Below are 20,292 nucleotides of genomic sequence, written 5' to 3'. Positions count from 1 at the left end.
TTTGCTGCCTACTTGCCTGTCACCTCTTCCCTTTGTTATGTTGACCAGCTTCTCTATCCCACCGGTGTCGGCAAGGGCCTTGGCATTCTCCATGTTCTTGCTGGTGACCTCGTGCAGGGCGCAGCAGATCGCGGCCACCGTCTCGTCCGACAGGATGCTTGGGCCGTTGCCTCCTGGGAGCCGATTGACCAGGTCTCGCATCGCGTATTTACCTGGAAACACACACCCACAGAACCAGGTCAAAACCACAGTTTGGTCCTTCAGATTGGAAATTGCAGGACTCAGCACAAAACTGCAGCTGAATGCAGTGAAAAGTACAGTATCAAACCCTGCCAAGAATTCACATTTTACGCAGAGTCAAGAGAGACCACATGTCAATTTTTGAATCTTTTTTTCCTTTTAGCTTAAAAGTGTGAGAAGCTGAATTTTGCACTAAAAGAGGAACAATTTTAAACAACAATTATTTGGAGAAAGCAGGATTGTTCAAGGAAAAATGTTAGGCTACTTATTATGATTGACAGAGCAGTGCACATTGCTGGGCTTCATCTATGGGAGGATTAAGGAAATCCTTACAGTAACTGGGAATTCTTTCTTCTGGATGTTCTGTTCACCTTGTTTGCTACCTGTCAGCGCTCAGCTCTGTCAGGCTCCAGTTGCTGACTGATGCCAGAGATAAGCTGCACACAAGGGACAGTAACTAAGACAAGGTCAAGTTTTTTTCCTGTTTAGGCTGTACTGTTAATTGAATGATTAATTGATTTTATAGCAGACGTGTATTTGTACATAACAGTGAATAATGAAAGAACTTTGCACAAAGCCATTCACTATCTATTTGCATGATGTGCCTGAGAAGAGAAAAAAACCAAAAAGGAATTCTGCAGGCAAAAGGAAACCCACTGGAAAACTATCCCCACAATGCTGTCTGCAGCAATACCCTGCCACTGCCAACCCTTTAGCAAGCTCAGCCACGTGCTGCATGTTCCAACATATATTGCAATTTGTTGGAGTCCTCATCTCTCATTTCCTTCAGTGTGACCCTGTGAGCCCATTGTTCCTTTCCCACACTGGCAGAAAAGCTCCTAAAGACGATTTCTAGCATGGGGTACACAACTCGCTTCATATCTTCCAATGTTTTATACAATGATCTGTTTCAGAGTGTGTCTGAGGCCAGAAACACTTTCAGAGGTACAGCTTTGACAAGGAGAGGGAGCAGGTGGAGGACCATTCCTGAACTGAAAAGTTTTGCCAGGAATGGAAAAAACATCCTGACAAGAGAATCTCACCTGCATCTGACCTGCACAGGGTTGGTGCTATAGAACAGCATTCTCCCTACACATTTCTCATGTGTGACACCTGCACTGCAGGAAGACACGCTCTGAATGTCCCAGATGGAGAAGCTTCAGAAACAGATAAAGATCTGTTCACCTGCATTTCTCTTTTTGAGAATAATGATTCTCCTATCTCTATGAACAGTTGTTATATCCCTGACCCCACAAGTCTACACACAGAAAACGCTTTTGTAACAAAAATGAGACTTTTTTATACCACGCCATTTGTTAGCGGGGTTCACTGAAGCCACAGCAGCCTGAGGCTGAGGCACATTCAACACTAACAGACTGAGAAACCTCAGGGCAGGAAAGGCAGGGAAGTTGTTTGTTGTTTTGTTGGTATTTTTTTTTTTAATGTTAGATGAGAAAGGCACAGATGAATGCTTAAAGGATTAAATATTAGAATTGACAAGACAGTAAATTTTTCTAGCAAGTACCCCTGTTGATAACTTATTTCAGCGAAGACACAGAAGCTGCTCTATATCTGTGTTTTCTGGGAAATACTTCACCAGGAGAAGATTTCTTCCCCCTCTTCCTGTCCAAAATTGTTAAACAAAGCGCTGCTGTAGTGGCAACAGAGCTGTTCCATCCCCCGGGAACACGTGAGAGACCTGTACCCCCACGTAGGTGAGCACTGAGCTCCAAGGAAGCAGAGCTGTGTTTCCATCCCACTTGGCATTGAGGGTTTTCTGTCTGGTTTGGCTGAGCCAAGGTGACTCCCATCCATGAAAGGCGGCCAGCAGCAAACTAACATGGCAATACTGCTCTGGAAAGCTGCTGCTGTCAAAAAGACTCATTTATGTGACACAACTGATGTGACACAAACATCCAGTGTGCTGTTCCCATCAGTGGAATCTCTCCTTCGATTCTCCCACCCATGGTCCAACATCCTGGTGCTGGTGCTCACTTGGAGGACGGTCTGTACATACCGATAAGCTCCTTGTTCCGGACATCTAAGGCCATGTTCCTTAAGGCAGTTGCCACAGATGACACCACTCTGTCGTTGTCCATCCTCAGCAGCTCCACGAGGATGGGCAGCCCCTTCTCCTTCCTCACGGCAGCGCGGATGTAGGCTGCGAACTGACACAGAACCTCAGTTACCCACAAATCCACCACAGCACCGTGACTGAAACAGCCTCGGGCTGGACTGGAATTCTCAAGCATGTTTGGGTCATTTCCAATAAAAGATGACATGTTCGATGTGTGCTTTTTTTACAATTATAAAGGGCTGGCTCTTTGCCATTGTTCACTCATTCCTCTTACAAAGAAAGAAAGTATCTGAATAGATGACAATTATTGAAAAGGGAGCAGGGGGTTTGGGTTTTGTTTGTTGTATTTTTTTTTTGTAATACCAATTTCATAGTGGTCAAACTGAAAAAGACTTAGCTGACTTGCTGCAAGCAAAGGAAGCAATTAATGTTGGCTGTGTTTTTTAATTTCTCCATGAAAAATAAATGACACCATAAAGTGTTCTCGTGTGCTGCTTTTGTAGCACATTGTATGCAATGGCCAAAACAGATGGAAATAAATAATGGAATATGGAAATAAGGTAGCTTTATTTGTCCTGGTCTTATTTCAACAGCACCTTCCCACCAGAATTCACAGCTAGAAGATGCCAGAAGATTGCTCTGATCTGATAGGCACTGGAAGAAGCTTTTTCTGTTTATTTAAAATAAAGGCCAGTTTCTATGTGGCTCTTGTTGCCCCTGATCTTTGCCAAGGCTTTTCACTGTGGAAACATGACTACAGCACATGAGCACTAATGCACAGACAAGATGGGAATGCTCAGATGCACACAAGAAAATGGCATGTCCATCCAAACACATTCCAAGGTCTTACTAGAAAAAACAGCTGGAGTACAACGAGAGGAGGAGGAGCAGGAATTCCCATACCTTCCAGTTGCCTGCAGAAAGGTTCTGGAGTGATCCTGCAGAGCCCTCCAGAGTGGCTGGGTTGGAGCTCTCTGCCAGGAGTGTCAGGTATGGCTTCACCACCGATGGGTGCCAGAGCATCTCCACCCCTTTAGGAGACTTGGAAAATCCTGGGATAGGGCCAACTCCATCCCACTGAGAAAGGAATGAAGATTTGTAACCAAACAAAACCTCTATATTTTCATTCAACGCAGGATAGTTTTCATCAAGCTACATCCTCCTCCATCATGAGCCAAACGCCATCTGAGGTACTTGCAGTACATGGAAAATACAAACCTGATCCTCCTGGGAAGTTTTTTTTTTCTTCTTCTTTTTTTTCCCCCAGCAGCTTGGCTCTGAGTCTTTGCTGGGTGACTCTTTTCCCAACAAGTCATCCAGTTCATTGATTCCCAGCAGCCGCGCCTGAGGTACCTCCAGTTCCAAGCGGTAGGAAAGGTTCCTCAAGGTGCACACACAGTTCTCCACTGTCTGAACCAAACCAGAAAGACACCATGTCACCAGTTCTTCCTCATGCAGAGACAAGCCAAACCAAACCAATTCAGTAGAGGAGAAGAGGCGCTGGGAGCACAAGCGCTAAACTCTAATGCTTGGCCTTGGGCTGTGTTTTGGCTGCTTCTCTGGGAAAATGCAATCTCTCTCAAATCTGACAATATTTATAAGAGTGATCTCTGCTATAGTGGCTTATTCTTTAGTATTCTGAAAATGAAAAGTGTAAGAGCTTATTGCTTATTACTGTTTTATAAAGAAACAGATACTGCAGCACTGCTGAAAACAAGAGGTGACCCTGTCTTATGCAGCTGAGTTTGGCTGTGCCTCAGTGACCTAGGGTTGGAAGCGATGCCAGTTGAGCTAAGGACACCACCATGCCCAGCTGAGCTATACAAAGCCCCAAGATCAGACACACAGGTTAGCACTAAAATATCTGTAGATGAGACATGCACACACCTTGCTGTCATAATCTGAGGTGTTCACACAGGTGTGGATCACATAGAGCAGTGAATCGACCAGTCCTTCGCAGGATCTCATCTGCTTTCGTGCCTCTTCCCCAGCAGAGCTCAGGTTCCTGAAGGTTGGAATGACAAAGGAACATGGTGTATGCAAGGACAGACAGATAATTATTTAATTGACAGTTTGCAGAAGGTTTTTATGCAGCTGATTGGTAATTGTTTAGCGACTCTTAGTGACTAACTTGGTAATTTTCATATTTTTCTATTAGGAAAAAAAGGGCAATTGGAAAAGCTGCCAACGTGATGGAACTCTGTAATTTATAGACTAAAACAATTCCTTTGTCTTTAAAATTACAATACAAGAAAGGCCTGCTGGATAACATGATTACTCTTTAAAAGGAAGTATTCTAGACAGGCAAATACCTCAGGCATCCTGTTGTATTGCGCAGAACGAGGGAAGTCTGAAATTTCATTTTATGATCGTCATCAAAGGAGGAGCTGTTCCATCCCGAGTGGGGCACTATCACAGTGTTTGTCAGCGTGGACAGAGCATCTCTAATGATTGTCATCTTCACGGCATCACATGAAGACAAGTTCCAGAGAACCCCTTAGAAGACATTTCCAGTGCAGTAAAGTCAGCAGAGACTTGGCAAACAAACATGAAGCAACACTGACAACTTAAAAGACATTACTTTAAATATGTGATGTGATTCTAGAGCAGGCAGAACGTGGAGAGCCAGCATCCAAAAAGGAGGAAAGCAATGTGAACAAGGTGAACAGTGGAGGAGGGCATGGCTTTGGTTTGGTTTGTTTTTCCAATGATAAGGATGGCCTGCCCTGACATTCCTGCTACCTCACACCATACTCATACCAGGGATATCAGGTACTGAGTAGCAGAGCTGAACATACAAGAAGGGATGTAAAAATCCTACATAAACTTTCTTCCTGGAAACAACAGCAACAAGTCCAGAGCATGTCCCATCCATCCATCCATCCATCCACCCACCAGCTGCAAGGAACTGCTATCCATCTTTTATCCTCGGGCAGAAATCCCTAGTCCCCTGCCCTGCAAAGTCTCCATAAATGACACTGAGATACCGAAGTATGAAATCTGACATAAATTACCAGCAGAACTGTATATACAAGTAACATGCTGAACACAGCATTAAATCTTCTTTTTCATCATGAAACACAGCTTAAAGTTCATCTGAAGTCTCACCAGGTACTTGTTCAAAACACTTTCCTCACATACAATGTTTTACTGACTGCGCAGTTGCACAGCTGCGCGCATGCAGCAAACCCAAGGGCAGGAACTCCTCGACAGCCCCACGACATCGCTGCTACAAACCCTCGGGTTTCCCTTGGACTGGACCTTGAACATCCATTTCCTCCGAAGTAAATTATGAGGGGACCAGACAGCAAATGTTACAAGAGCTAACAAAAATGAAAGCTGGTGAGACAGAATAAGTTTTTTACACAGCCAACGAAAACAAAAAGAAAGACAGATCTTTACATGAGACACCTTTTCTTCTTCTCTTTAAGAAAATAATTAAGAGGCCCCATGGGGGGATACAGACATGAGGAGATTTATTGACTGACTTTATCCTGATTTCTATTTACAGGCAACTGAAGTTTTTCCCATGTCCCACAGGGGTCCTTAGAGCTCCTGATCTTGGGGTTCAGCTCACACAAAAGGCTAATGCATAAGTTTGGATGAAGCCTGTGGTTGCTGACTTGGCTGTTCCTGAATAATGCAACTTTCCCAAATGCAAAGAAGCATTTGGACAATGACCTCAACCACACACTTTAACTTCTGGCCAGCCCTGCAGAAGTCAGGCAGCTGGACCAGGTGACCCTTGTAGGTCCCTTCCTACTGAAATAGTCCATTCTATTCTGATCTGACAGGGATGTGCCTGTCTGTGGCACACACTTAAATCACTGATTCCCTGGATGTGACAACGGATTCGCTGAACCCCTCACAGCAGAACTTGTGACTAACTGGTGCAGAAGCTCTCCAGATGGGAATTTGTGACTATCCTGAAGGTTTTCCCCAGAGTGCTTCTGCTCTCTCTAGATAATTTTTTGTGTTTGAATGCATTGATTAACATCATGGGTGAAGAATCCAGTTATTCCAGGGACTGCCCTAAACAGTCCTGTAACAGAGCTGTCTAAAGATTGGATGTAAAAGGCACTTCCACAGAAATGGCATCTGCAAGAATAGTCCTGTAAGAGTTTTCTGGATATGATTAAATGACAAAACTCCTCCCTAAAGAGGAAAGATCTACCAACAATAAAAACTGCACCTGTTTAAGTGCTCGAGTATTCCTGATACTTTTAGTACCATCACAGACCCATTTTAGAGCCATGTTAAAAGTATTATTTGTGATTCTTAACTCCAGCTCCTGTACAGCAAGACTTCAGTAACAAAAGGGACTTGATTACCTAAAAATGTGTGTCAAAAAGTGTCTTCTTCTGAAGTAGTCATCCTTGATTATAATTCAGATTAAATACCATACATATTTACATAGTTTGGATCCATCTTACGAATTCTGCAAGATCTTATTTAAAACTGTTGTCAAGAGAAGATAAAAAAAGCCCATAATAAAACAAATGTTCAGAATCAATACAGAAATACCTGTCCAAGACCTGCTTCATGTGCAGGGGACTCATTTAAGGGAAAAGCCACCCTACATGGAGCTTTAGCGCAACTACCTCAGCATTCACTTCTCCCAATAACTCCACACTCCGTGTTGTTTTAACTGATTGACGTAAGTGTCCAGAAAAATAACTTGCATTATAGCTCTCTGCTAGCTTCCCTTCCAAGCTTACCTGTCACCAGCTCTTTGACCTCGGCATCGACAGACTTCCTCAGCAGCCGCAGAAGGGCCGGTATCCCTCCCACATTCTTCATGGCTATTTTGTTCTCATCAGTGGACTTCCCATAAACGAGGTTCCTCAGCGCACCACAGGCATTCTTCTGAACCTCCAGGACTCTGTGATCCAGGAGATCCACCAGGTGCTTGATACCTCCTAGCCTACACACCTGGAAAGAGGAATGTCAGGACCATCAGCACCCTACTGATCTTGCTCACCTCACTCTAAAGATGTAAAAGGCTCTTGTTTTTATGAGAACAGTACGTTCCATCCTACTTCCAGAAGAAACAGCTGCTGAACCTTATTGACTCGATTGCTACATGGGACTGAAATTCCTGTGAACCTCCCCCCCCACCCCACTGCAATAGCTGAGGGTCATTTTGAGACACTTGCTGTGTTCAGAAGAAATTGTTATTGCATCAGTTTTGTTTCTGGGTTTAAAAGTAATTTCCCATACCCCAGAATATCTTTTTAGGGAATATTGGAAATAAGAGCTGATTATTACTGTGATCGTCACCAGAACATCAAAACCACTACCACCTTTTCATCTCTCAGGAACACTAAATTATGTTGGGTTATCTTCTTACAAAAGTTCCACCAACATTTTACTAACATAAATAAATTTTTTACTGAAAATAACATGTAACACACACACGATGCAAATGAAATGGCAAATTCCCTCAAATCAACAGCTCACAGCTGCTTTGCAAAAAGAGAAGCTCTTCAAATGCAAAGTTTCAAGAAATTTCAACAATAATCTGAATGTCCACTCAGATGTGTCCTGCCCCCACATCACAGTGACATAAACAGTGTCCTCCATGTTTCTCTAGGGCTGGCCTCCTTTCCTTTGCCTGACAGCTCACTCATTCCCTACGATGCGTTAAAACACCTTGATTAAAACCAGTGAAAGCGCTCCAGAGCTCCTGGATGTTCTAGTCTCCAGTCATCAACAGGTTACACAAAGCCAGGCTCTGGCAAACCTACTTTACAGTTCTGCTGGATGACACAACTTCAAGGTAAAAGATTTCCATAAAATTTCCATGCAGCTCTTATGACAGGAAGAATCTGAGTGTGTGTGTAATTACACACTCCAGGTACTTCAATATTAGCATCCATCTGGTATGCACAGGAACACAAGAGGGTCACAAATACTGTGTTATGATGAAAAAAATAGGAAGAGGCAAGAGGCCTAGTTTGCCTGCTACCATTGCCCTGGAAGAGAAGTGCAAGCAGCACCTACCTCTGTTTTCACTTTGTTATCCCCAAAGCAGAGGTGCTGCAGATAGGCAGCTGCGTTTGCCTGCACCGACGGGAACTGGTGCTGGAGCATGTGAATGACCTCAGGCAGCTCTGGATCTCGCCACGCAAACTCCCTTCATCAGACAACACATGGAGAGAAGGCATTACTCCCAAATGTATGGGAATTTACTATGTACAAGTACTGGAGCATCTTAAGGGCTTTCTGACAATTTCAGTTTTGTTCTGCAGTAAGAGGGCTAGAAGGAAAACCAGGTGTAATGGGATAACAGTGGGTCACATCACCTTTTAGTCTTCCAACTGGACAAGGATGCTATATCCAATGTGCTTCAGTTGGCTTATGGACCACACAACTACAAATAAACACTGAAGTTACACTGACTCAAACACTTCAACCTACAAAAAAATCTCCCAAAAGTTAAATATATATGCAAAAGATACCCCCTCCACAGTGCTGCTCAGGGGCATCATTTCCACACACTTTTCTCTCAGTGCCTAATGTTCTCCCTAGGCAGAAGCCAATTATACCTCAACAAAACCTGCACACCCCAAAGTGTTATTGTCAGGATCAGACACAGGTAAGTTTGCTTGATTTGAGTTATTCAGGGATTGTAAATTTAAAATAATTAAATAAAATCTCCTTCATTAAACCACAACAATTTTGTGCAGACCAATCCTGGAAAAGTCATGAAACATGCCCAGTTTGCAGATTTAGAAACATAGTCATTAATATTTGCTGGGCTATCTGCCTTCTGTAAAGGAGGATTGGAGGGGGATAAAGTAGTATCTTAAGTTTTCCCAGACTCAAAAATCCAAGCAAACAAAAAACTGAAAAAACAAACCAAACCCAAAACCAACCCCAACAAACAAACACACCCCCCTCCCCCCCCACGCCCCTGTAAAACCTAACCAAAAACCAAAGTCAAAATAAACCAAAAAAAGAGCTAAGTATGTTCTAACATACTGTTCTAAGAACAGTAGCTGGGGAGCTGTTCCAAGACTAATGCTGGCCTGGCCAGTCAAGTCTCCCCAGGACTCACAGTCACATGAAGGGGAAGCTCAGTTCCGTGCCGGCTTTGAACTGCTCAACAACTCAGAGGTTTGTTTTTCCATACTAATGATAGGAAAACCCTAGGGAAAACTGCCTTTCTAGTAAAACTAGTCACTTTCACTCTCATTCCAGGGTGGTGCTTCCTAACAGCCCATTCCCAGGCTGTGTAACATGCTCCCCTGACTCCTGCCACAGCATGATACGCACATCAGAAACTGGAACAGATTAAATGTAAGGTAAAAACTATTCCACTGTGAGATTACAAGCTGAGAAGGTGCATCAGCAGTGACGACTGTGTCAGAGTTTCTTTAAAGTTCCTTGCTATGAATGTGAAGCATCCCTGCTGTAAGTAACTCCTCCTGCCACCATACCAGAGCAGGCGCCCTCCAAGCTTTACTACCTAGAGCTAAGCTTATCCTATTAACAGCATTTGGAAGAAAGTACCATTCAGTTTAATGAAATTAATTCAGTCTCTCCATATCTATTTTAAAAAGTTTAAATATATAAATTTCCTCTAATAAATAGAACAACAAAACCCATTAAAGCAGCATTTTCATTGCTGAGATGATAGGACAGGCCCAGACTAGAGTAACTGCCTGGTGCTACAAGCCTGCTGTAGACAGGACCAGGGGAATGCACCATGAGGCTCCTGATGCCTTAGGATTTTAGCTTTTGTATTTTTCATATCCTGCAATGCTTTAGTGTGTAACTCTAAGACTCCATATAGCCTGTTAGCTACTGCTCTCCCATTCTGGTCAGACAAAACAAATCCTCTCTAGGCCTGAACTTCAAGGACACCTTACTGTCTCAGGCCCTGAAATACGTAAACAAAGTGGATTAAGGGGGAGCAAACTGAGGGTAAATGATTTCATTACCTGAAATTGTAATTGGAGGATTAACCACCAATATGCAAATTGACCAAACTTATAAAAGTATGGAAACCCATGATCCAGTGGCCCATTTTGGGTGTAGCCCTAGGGCTGTGACTGCCCAAAGTGTACCTTGAAGGCCCTTCAATAAATATACCCGCCTTTATTCTCTTAGTTTTGTCTAGCCTCTGTTTTTAGGTAGCCCCGTCAAGGCATCACTCCAGTCTCACCATCTCTGCTCAAGGTCTCCTTGGTGCCCAACATGTCCCTAGGACAGCTTTTGAGGCATGGCTGAGCCGAGCTCCTCCAGGATGAGTTGGTTCCTCAGTGAACCAGCAATCTGAAGAGGGACTGGAATTCCTACCAATTCCAAATCCACACTGGACATACTCATAAATCCCTCCAAGCTGTGCACAGCCTTTGATACTTTGATACTCCCAGGTTAAATACAAGGTTTTAGTGCACAGTGTCTATGTGACAATGACGGTACTACGTTTGTCAAAGGCCCACTGTGTACAGACATTTACAAAATCAAACCAGTAATTACTGCAAAAATATGTGTTCACTTTCAAAATTGCAAATTTATAAATAGTTTTAACACTTTGTTTTGAAATTTAAGCAGGCTGTTCATAAAAAATTCATTCAAATAAATTAGGTGTGTACTTTTGAATTTTCAAGCCCCAATTCCCATTCCTATAAAGAGAAATCTCACTACAATGTTACAGGTTACTAAAATATATTTGCAATAATCCAGTCAAATCTCATCAAAGTTGTGTTTCCTGTAATAACTTCTCCAGAGAAACAAACATGAAAGAAAAATGCAATAATAAGATGCATAACAGCTACTTTTTCTTACTGCAAGAAGCAGCCTGTGTTTAATCTTTTGGCAATAAAGGTAGAGATCTTAATATTTAAACGAGTCATGACTGATTAAGCCACGGAAGATGGGACCACTTGCCACAGGTGTGCAAGGAACGCAGTGAGCCCTGGCGGCAGCCACGGGCGAGCCCCGGAGCGGGGACTTGCCTGGGGTCCTTGTGGATGCTGTCGATGGAAGGCGAGCGCGTGGTGCCGCCGTCGGGCGCGGGCTGCAGGCGGCCGTAGCTGGGCTCGGGCAGCCGGAACGGCACCGCCCGCAGCGGCTCCGCCAGCGCGGCCGCCGGGGGCAGCCCGTAGTTGTTTCTTTGGTATGTGAGGGTGCTACGCTGGCTGGAGGATCGCTGCAGGTTACCCATGCCTAGGATAAAACAGTGTCAAAACCAACCAGGTAACAAGTGCCTGCTGAAGAGAAGGGGTGACACCTACTTAACAGTGCAAGCAAAAAAAACATCAGTCTTGAAAATGCGTACTGTGCTCAGTGTTGGAAGCTGATGCCAGATTTCAGGGAGCAATTCCTCAGTGTCCCATGGAAGATGGAGAGGTTAGTTACAGAATGAAAGGTTTTGTGGGATCAGACTTGTGCCTCAGCTTCCCTCAACAAGTATTTAAAGTAGGAAAAGCATCCCATGCCAACAAGCAGAAATCTGGGTGCAAAGTGTTTTCTAAGTTCATAATATCAATTCACCTATTGTACCAAAAAGGAAAAGAAAGTAAACAAAAATTCATATTGTTTATATGATATTTTGCTTTTCCTAACTACATGTACATTTTCCCTAACAAAAGGTAATATGTGGATCACTGCAAAAATGAAGCTGAGTGGTTCAGGAACAAGAACATGCATCTTCCTGTCTGAACAGAGCTCTTGTGGTGGCTCTTGTTCTTCCAAGGTAAGTGGTATTAAGTAGACAAGTAAACAAAGAATTCCAGTTTCCAGTTATATTTCTTCATTGGCACATTCTGACAAACTCCATTTATTCTAGGTTGTAGAAGGCAGGAGAATTGCAAAAACTGGTGCCTCCTTCAGCACTCTGTTCTCTTGGTATTGCAGTTACATTAGCAAACATTAAAAAGACATTTTCAAGTGTGTGAAAACATGACATAGGAATCGGACAGTTCTCTATAAATACTTCTAGAGAGGTTACTTAACTAAATCACTCTTAATATCTTAAGAGTTTTTGGAAACAACTATACAAATTATTAATCAACCTTAAAGAACAAACTGCATTGCAACATGCATTACATTTCTCTCTACAGAAAGTAAATCCTAATACTAAACTAATGCCTATGCTCTTCACAATACATGAGTAGCACTTCTGTGAGATACTAGGGGAATATTTTGGTTCCAATAGATAATCCTCAGCTGTAGTCTTTACCATTATGCTTTGCTGAGAAGTTGGGTAAAACAGTATTTCTACTGTGAAAGATGCAGTAGGTAATTTTAGTGGAAAGCTCTTGTTTTACTATATTGATGAATAAAAAAAACCATGAACCAACTCAATTCATAAGAGAGTGATGCACAAAGAATGCAAGAGAGAAAGCAATAAATTCTGTGTGTCATTAAATACACGTATCTGGGATGTACCTGCGTGTGTGCTATCAAACAGAAAACACTCTGACCCCAGGCTGACAGTGATATATAGCCCCAAGCATTCCCTGCAAACATCAAAAGAACCTTTTAATTCCTACAGGTTATTTTAAGTCCTTCAAACCTAGCTTCTGTCTCCATTAATTTATACCCTCTAGTTCTTCCTTCTGTACTGGCATTCCATGTCTCCCCCGTCACGCCCCGTGCCCCAGAACAGCCGGCTCGGACAGAGCCCGGGGCCGTCACCCACCGGAGCCGGTGCGGAACAGGGCGGCCTGGGAGCCGTGGTGCAGCTCGACGGCGCCGTGGTTGGGGCTGCGGTACACGGGGCTGTAGAACGTCCTGCCCTCGTAGATGGGGGTGATGTGCATGTCTGGGGACACCGCCGAGCGCAGCTCCTGCCCCAGCTGGCTGTGCTGGCTCGCGTACGAACTCCTCAGGCCTGCAACCAAGCACAGGGAAATGTCTACGTGGCCCATCTTCAGCAAAGCAACAGAGCTGTCAGGATTGAATCTTTCTTCCCTTAGACAAGAAAAGGTGTTGGTTAAATCTACAGTTACAAAGACTTACTCATTACATTTTTTCCATTATTAAATGGCCCATACTGAAAGGCTCACTGACAAAGCAGCATTTCCTTGACCAAAAGTTTTGTCCGTACACTGACAACTTGAAGTTTTCTGACTTAATTTTTTTTGTCGTTTGCAGTCTAAACCACAGAGAATAAAAGCTGAATCAGCATGTGCAGTGCACAGATTCAGCAATGACAGGGTAAGTATGGACCTGACAGAAATCCCATAGTGACAGAGGGCACAGACTAAAGCTGGTTGTAATACTGAAACTGAAACAGTCCATAGTAGTAAGAGCAAACATCTGCTTGATAGTGGCAGCAGAAAAGTAAGCACATGGAGAAAAATCTTTATAAAGGTTTAAATAGCCCATGGTCTGCATATAAATAGCAATGCTGCAGTTGGATGAGATTTTTTCACCTTGCTATATATTAATATTTCATATAAAATGTATACAACTTTGTCGACTTTGGCATTACCACCGCAGGCACTAAAGCTTTGGCAGTTTTCAAAGCAACAGAACATGTGAAGTTAGCTATACAAGGATGATGAAATGATGGAGATTACAGAACAAGTTCAAAAGTACAATGGAGTAGTGATGTTTAACCAAATGTATCCTACATCTGAGTATTTCCCCCCTCAAAATCCCAGACCTGCTCTGCCACCGTGTCTGCAAGGGAACCTTTGGGCCATCGCTAAGAAAACACATCTACAGGTGGTGAGAACAGAAGGACTTGAGCAGGCAAAGAGGGCAGCAGGGCCCACAGCTCCAGGTGACAATGCCATCTCCTGGGAAGACAGTCATCTCCAACATTACTGTTCTCCCAGAACATGCAGCCCATGGACATGGAGACTGTAAGCACAGAAGAGTAGCTGATCATATATCCACTCTCTCCTCTTGCTTACACAGCAGGGACTAGCTCTGGATTATACTGAAGGCTGCCACAGTACCCTAAACCTTTCCCACATCCAAACTTTCCTCTTAGAAAACTGATCATACACAAATTTGAGTTTCAGATTTCAGCTGCTTCCTCTAAAGACACATGAAAATTAATTTATATTAGAATATGTAAGAGCTTTTTTAACAATACTGAGGAATTCTTACTTAATTTGTAACATCAAGCACAGGGAAGTTATAGCACTTCAAGTTTCCTGGAAAGGTTACAGTTCAGACAGCTATAAAATAAGATGCTCTCTCAGCTTGGACTACCATGTCGTTAATGTCTTCTTTCACTCTAAAAGCATTAACTTTAAAGTGTCTGTTTCTGAATCACTGATTCACTATCTCAATAACTATTTTTTCTCAAGATACATCAGTTCACCTGTTTAGATAAGATGATATCTCCAAGCAGTGCTAAAGTACCTGACTAATATTTTAAGAGGGCAAGACTGCTGTTTTACCACAAATGGCCTGTACACATTTACACTTCTGAACAGCCTTTCCCATCAAACTCATTCCCAATCCCTTATCAAACTGGCACATTATTAAGTCTTGCAAAGAGAGGTGAGGGAGAAGACACATTATACCTTTTGCTGAGGGATGAGAGCATTTTGGAGTTTCCTGCACTATAACAGTTCAAAAGAAAAACCAGAAGTTGCCATCTGTTCTGAAGGGCACATGGTCTAATTGGAAAATCACCTTGTCTGTGCTCATTCAGATGAAGGTCAGAACAAAATCAGTAACACACAAAACTTAAAATGTAAAGTAACTGCATGTTAACAAGAACTGCCTCTCAGATGAATAGATTCTACCTTTTAGAACTCTATTTTAAGCTAGTATTAAAATGGTTACCCTATATTTAATTTGAAGGATGAGATAGTCTAGAAATACTAGTGGAAAAAAACCCCCTATTATTCAGCAGTAGTAAGTTTATATTTTAAGAAAGAACTAGACATAAAATTAGTTCCAGGCTAGTATGTTTTACTTTATGTTTAGCCTGCACACATATTTAAATGTACTTTTACCTTTGAAAATGTTGACATGATGTTGGGGTCCCTCCCCTGCCATGTAGCCCTGGGAGAGGGGCCCTGAGGGCACAGACACGGGGTTTCCTGCCCCTGCTCAGCCTCGTTCCCATGGGTTGGTTTGTGTTCCCTGCGCGGGCAGAAGGACCCTTGGTCCCGTGACTGGAACAGTTCCTGGGCAGAGCTCCGGCCATGCGGCTGGAGAAATAAACATCTCTCTGAAACAGCTATCAAGAATCTGTCTGTCCATATATATATTTCCTTTCCACGGGACTCCTGGTTTGATATATGCGTGTTGCAGGATCCCCACTGCAACAAATGGTGGAGATTTGTGAGCAGAACGATCCCCGATCCCTAAGCGACTGATTTGTGTGAGTAAACCCTGGAAACTTTGGATTCCTCTTCTTGGTTTTGCTTTGCTATTCCATATCTAAACTATGGAGGAACCGTGGGAAGACTCTTGGCTCTCAGAGCCGCATATGGACATTTATCTTAAACTTAAAATGATTCTTGAACAACGATTTGTAAATTTTAGCTTGATTCAAGCTCAAAAAGAACTGAAACACTTCCTGGCATGGTTGTTTAAGAACTTTTTCTATGTTTCTTGGGATTTAATTCTTACCAAGGGCTTTTGGAAAACCGTTTGGACACAGTTAATACTGGAGTCAAGATATATGCCGATGGAAGAATATTTTCGTGAATATTATTTAGTTACCGAGACTGTTGAGCAATGTCGGCTGTGTCCTGGTGAAGGGAAGCGTGGCGCAGGGACCGTGCGGCCCAGGCCACGTGCACCGAGCGCTCTGCGAGCAGCAGCGAGGCAGTTCCCGCGCGCGGGCGGAGCCACGCGAGCCGCAGTGTCCGCAGCAGAGCGAGGAGCAGCGGGACCCGGCGGTGCCCGCCCGGTCCTGTGCAGCGCGTGGTGGAGCGAGCCCTGTGAACGCCCGACCGAGAGGGGCGGCGCGCGGGCAGCGGCTGGCGGCGGTGGCGGTGGAACGGAGCCGCGCCCAGCCGAGACGCGCGCTGGAGCCGGGCGCGGGGGAGTCGTCGCTCGGGGGCCCGGCCGAGACGTGGGTGCAGCGCCCGAAAGCGGCAGCGAAGCTGCGACCAGAGGAGGCGACGCACGGAGAACTGAGCGGCGCGGCCCGGCCCGGCCCGCGCAGCCCCGAACGCGACCCCGGGAAGAGCGCGCAGGCACCAGCAGCCCCGACAATTCCAACACGGGAGCGACCGAAGGAGAGAGCAAAGACGCAGCGAGACAGAAAACAGCAGCCACTCGGAAAAAGGAAAAGATCATAGCAACTAAGACCTTAGGGATAGTAAAATGGTATAATGTTAAGCAAAATTATGGTTTTATAACAAGGTGTGACAACCAGCAAGACATATTCGTGCATAGAACTGCTATTAAAAAGAATAACCCTGAAAAATGCATCCCAAGCTTGGGAGATGGAGAGGTGGTGGAATTTAATATTGTACTAGGGAGAAAAGGGTTACAAGCATCGCAGGTCACTGGGCCTGATGGTGTTCCTGTAAAAGGCAGTATATATGCAAAAAATCGTAGTCATGTTAGACAATATCTCCATTGTAAGCCCCCCCTACAGTTTCCCTTTCCTAATCCCACCTTTCCCTTTTACCCTATGTCCTATTACCCCCAGTGTATTCCCAATCCGTTTTTTCATCCATGGTTTCCCTCACAAAACCATGCTTTTGCCAATTGTTTCCCCAAAAATCCCTTTCCAATGCCGAGTGGGGGATGAAAAGGGGGAGGGAAGAAGTTAAACCCTCTCCTGCCTCAGTTTCCCCACAAAGCATGCTCAGAGAATTCTGTCTCCCTTCTGTCAGCCCTAAGATGTTCCAGAGAATCTGTTTGGACATTTAAAGACTCAGGAGGGTGGCTTGTTTTGTCTTGAAACTGTTCTTGTTATGTTTATCCAGTTGTTTTCATTCTCCTTTTATTAAAATAAAACGGGTGAGGTGTTGGGGTCCCTCCCCTGCCGTGTAGCCTTGGGAGAGGGGCCCTGAGGGCACAGACACGGGGTTTCCTGTCCCTGCTCAGCCTCGTTCCCGTTGGTTGGTTTGTGTCCCCTGCGCGGGCAGAAGGACCCTTGGTCCCGTGACTGGAACAGTTCCTCGGCAGAGCTCCGGCCATGCGGCTGGAGAAATAAACATCTCTGAAACAGCTAGCAAGAATCTGTCTGTCCATATATATTTCCTTTCCACGGGACTCCTGGTTTGATATATGCGTGTTGCAGTATCCCCACTGCAACAACATGACTCTGTAAGACTTAGAATTTCAGTTAGCAACTTAAACCATAGGATTTAATTCAATGCATAGCCACCAATTAGTAATCATAGAGAAAGCCAGTATTCACCAGGAACTTGTGATTGATACAGAGTGTTTGACATCAGTATTTACAACTGACCTGACACATCCACCCCAATTATGTCTCAGCACTACAGCGTTTCATCCACAACACCACGACTGCATTCTGGGTTTTCTACAGCTGTGGTTTGTGCTGCATTTTATCCATGTCTGTGCCCATTACTCACCTGTGAGGCTATCTGGCCGTGGGGGGACCATCCTCTCATAGATATCATACTGCTGTCCATACTGTTCCATGTCATGAATTGTCCTCTGCAGCGTCGTTCCCAAGTGCTGTGGAACTGCCGTCATGCCAGAACGCTTCGGGGAAGAGGATCCCAGCTGAGTTTGGGATGGAGATCCCACTCTGGTTTGCACATCAGTAAGGGCAAGAGGAGAGCCAACTCTGCCTGCTGTCTGGTACTGGGCAGTGCCGCTGCTGGAGTTTGCCTGCCGAGAGGTGAGCGAGCCGACGCGCCGCACGGCCGAGGGGGAGGCAGGTCGGTGCCCAGTGTACGGGGACCCCGCGCGCTGCACGGGCAGGGTGGTGGATGAGTATGCGTGGGAAGCCAGGGATCTCTGCTCAGCAACGCTGGGAGAACCATACCCGCTGCCCAGAGATGTCCGCAGCGACCCCCGCGACGGGGAGACGCCGGTGCTGACCACGTAGGAGGGAGACTGTGCTCTGGATGGCACCGAACTGACCCGTCTCATGACTCGGTTGGTAGCAGTATTTGCTGAAGGCTGTTGAAAATCAAAAACATTTATGAGTTTTATCATTAAGGTCACACAGTGGATATTGTTCTCCTGCAAGACAAGAGTCAGCAGGAAATGCACACAACAGTATATACAGGCAGCTGGAGTGTAGCTTTTACCCTAAACCTAATTCCTTCAAGTTTCTCTGTAACTTTTTTCTAATCAGTGCTTCTCAGTATATAAAATGACAATTTAACATTAAAAAACGACCTGTTTCTCATTCTCATTTGGCTTGCTATGTTAATCTGCACCTATGCTTTCCTTCCTTACTACTCAACCACTCTGGAAATTCAGGAACAGTAACACAAAGAGTTCTGGTATAATCTAGAAATGTTCTGACAATTACAGTCTTACTATCATTCCATTTACCAAAAAAGGAGGGAAAAGCTAGAAACCATAGAATGTACGGGAACAATACCAGCATCTTCCTTTAACAACTATGCTTACATACAGGCTAACTTCTCGGAAGTTTTCCCCCATTTCCCAATGAATTTTGACTGATACTTTCTTGATATGACAATAGCAGTGTACTGTGAAGTCAGGAGTGCTACTTCACTTCAACTCCTGTGAATGACCCAGATCACACGTGCGCTGATGCCAGCAAACGAGTCTCTGCTGCAAGCCATTCCGGCTTTTTAACCAGTGAAAGGGTTAAACAAAACCTGTAACTTTGTAACATTAACTCCAGCCCATACAAAGGGGAGCCCAGCTATACAGCTGCTGTCTCTAAACTCCGTTGGAGCCCGTGCACAGCCAGAGGTGCAGGGCACTGAGCAGAGTACCTGGACTGACGTCTGCCCTTCAGCGCGTGAGCTCCTCACCACATGGTTGTTGGCAGGTCCACCAAGGGAATGCTGCTGTCTGATCTCTGACTTGTTCAAGTTTTGGCTGTTATGGAAACTGCTTATTTCCTGGTAACCACTGTCAGAATAAGAATTCATTTGTGTTGAACTTCTTGAGTTACCTACAGACCCTGTAGATATGAAGCCAGCATAAGAATAAAATCATCAAACAAATTCACAAATTATTATATAACTTTGTTATTTGATGCATTCATAACTGCATTATGTTTTCATACTGTCAATACAGAAATATAGTCTAATATTTAAAATGCACACAACAGACCCTCACTTTCATGGAGAGATGTCTGCTCTGGTGAGTAGAGAGTCCCTTGCTCTGCTTCTGTCCTAGTATCATAGGCATTGGTGTGAACACCCTCTGACACCTGGGGTTTGCTTACACTGCTGGGCGGAGGATCTGAAAGAACAAATTATTTAGATAAATCCAGTGTTTTGTATGCAAGTTTCCTGCAAACTCAATAATCATTATTTTCTCATACATACTAATGAAGGACTTACACCAAACAGAATCAGCTTACTGGCAGACAGGTATCATCTCCCAAACACAATGAAGAGAATGTTAATACAAATCTCTGAGAACTTTGTCTCCTGAAAGTTTTGATGTAATTCTACAATTCTAATTTTTCAAATATATGTTCCAACCTATTTTAATGAAAAATTAATTGATTACCTAGTATACTCTGAAGAATAGAAACACTGTGCAACTGTGCAGCAGTGCCCAGTGGACAGCTATCCTTGTCTTAAGGGCCTGTAATCAACACCTCCAGATAGAAAAGGCTGTGCTGAATTTCATCCCTATTTGTGTACTATGAACACCAGATGCAGCAAATTTCTATACTTTTTTTTTTTACTTAGTAAACTACTATCTAAATATGTGCCTCTTAAGCTAACTTTGGTTCCAAGAATGTCAGCTGAATTGTACAGACAAATGACAGTGTTGTAAAGAAAGGCAAAGGAGGCACAGCAATGCTCTTATGAAGAAGGGAAAAACCTAAACAATCTGGGAAAAAAAGGACAAAGATGAAGATACTGAATCAACATTATTTTAACAGAAATATTAAG

The 20,292-nt window shown here is 44.0% G+C and overlaps 1 protein-coding gene across 8 annotated transcripts in view; it reads right to left on the bottom strand.

Moving 5' to 3' along the window:
* Window positions 1-20,292, bottom strand: part of PKP4 (plakophilin 4) — a 74,284-nt gene that overhangs the window by 6,502 nt on the left and 47,490 nt on the right. For 6 of the 8 annotated variants that reach the window (XM_048308755.1, XM_048308754.1, XM_048308752.1 and 3 more), the window contains exons 5-17: window positions 19,496-19,627; window positions 19,153-19,343; window positions 17,803-18,358; window positions 12,972-13,163; window positions 11,284-11,494; window positions 8,321-8,453; window positions 7,036-7,249; window positions 4,630-4,813; window positions 4,205-4,322; window positions 3,536-3,727; window positions 3,221-3,394; window positions 2,258-2,408; window positions 17-212 (exon numbers count right to left, since the gene is read on the bottom strand). In XM_048308755.1, coding sequence (XP_048164712.1) covers window positions 17-212; window positions 2,258-2,408; window positions 3,221-3,394; window positions 3,536-3,727; window positions 4,205-4,322; window positions 4,630-4,813; window positions 7,036-7,249; window positions 8,321-8,453; window positions 11,284-11,494; window positions 12,972-13,163; window positions 17,803-18,358; window positions 19,153-19,343; window positions 19,496-19,627 — 2,644 coding nt within the window. The remainder of the gene's footprint in view (window positions 1-16; window positions 213-2,257; window positions 2,409-3,220; window positions 3,395-3,535; window positions 3,728-4,204; window positions 4,323-4,629; window positions 4,814-7,035; window positions 7,250-8,320; window positions 8,454-11,283; window positions 11,495-12,971; window positions 13,164-17,802; window positions 18,359-19,152; window positions 19,344-19,495; window positions 19,628-20,292) is intronic. The other 2 variants (XM_048308751.1, XM_048308756.1) reach the window with 1 other exon arrangement.

The sequence above is a fragment of the Corvus hawaiiensis genome, chromosome 7, assembly GCF_020740725.1.
Source record: "Corvus hawaiiensis isolate bCorHaw1 chromosome 7, bCorHaw1.pri.cur, whole genome shotgun sequence".
NCBI classification, from domain to species: domain Eukaryota; kingdom Metazoa; phylum Chordata; class Aves; order Passeriformes; family Corvidae; genus Corvus; species Corvus hawaiiensis.
Note: the sequence above shows the minus strand (reverse complement) of the source record. Positions and strands in the feature narration are given on the sequence as shown.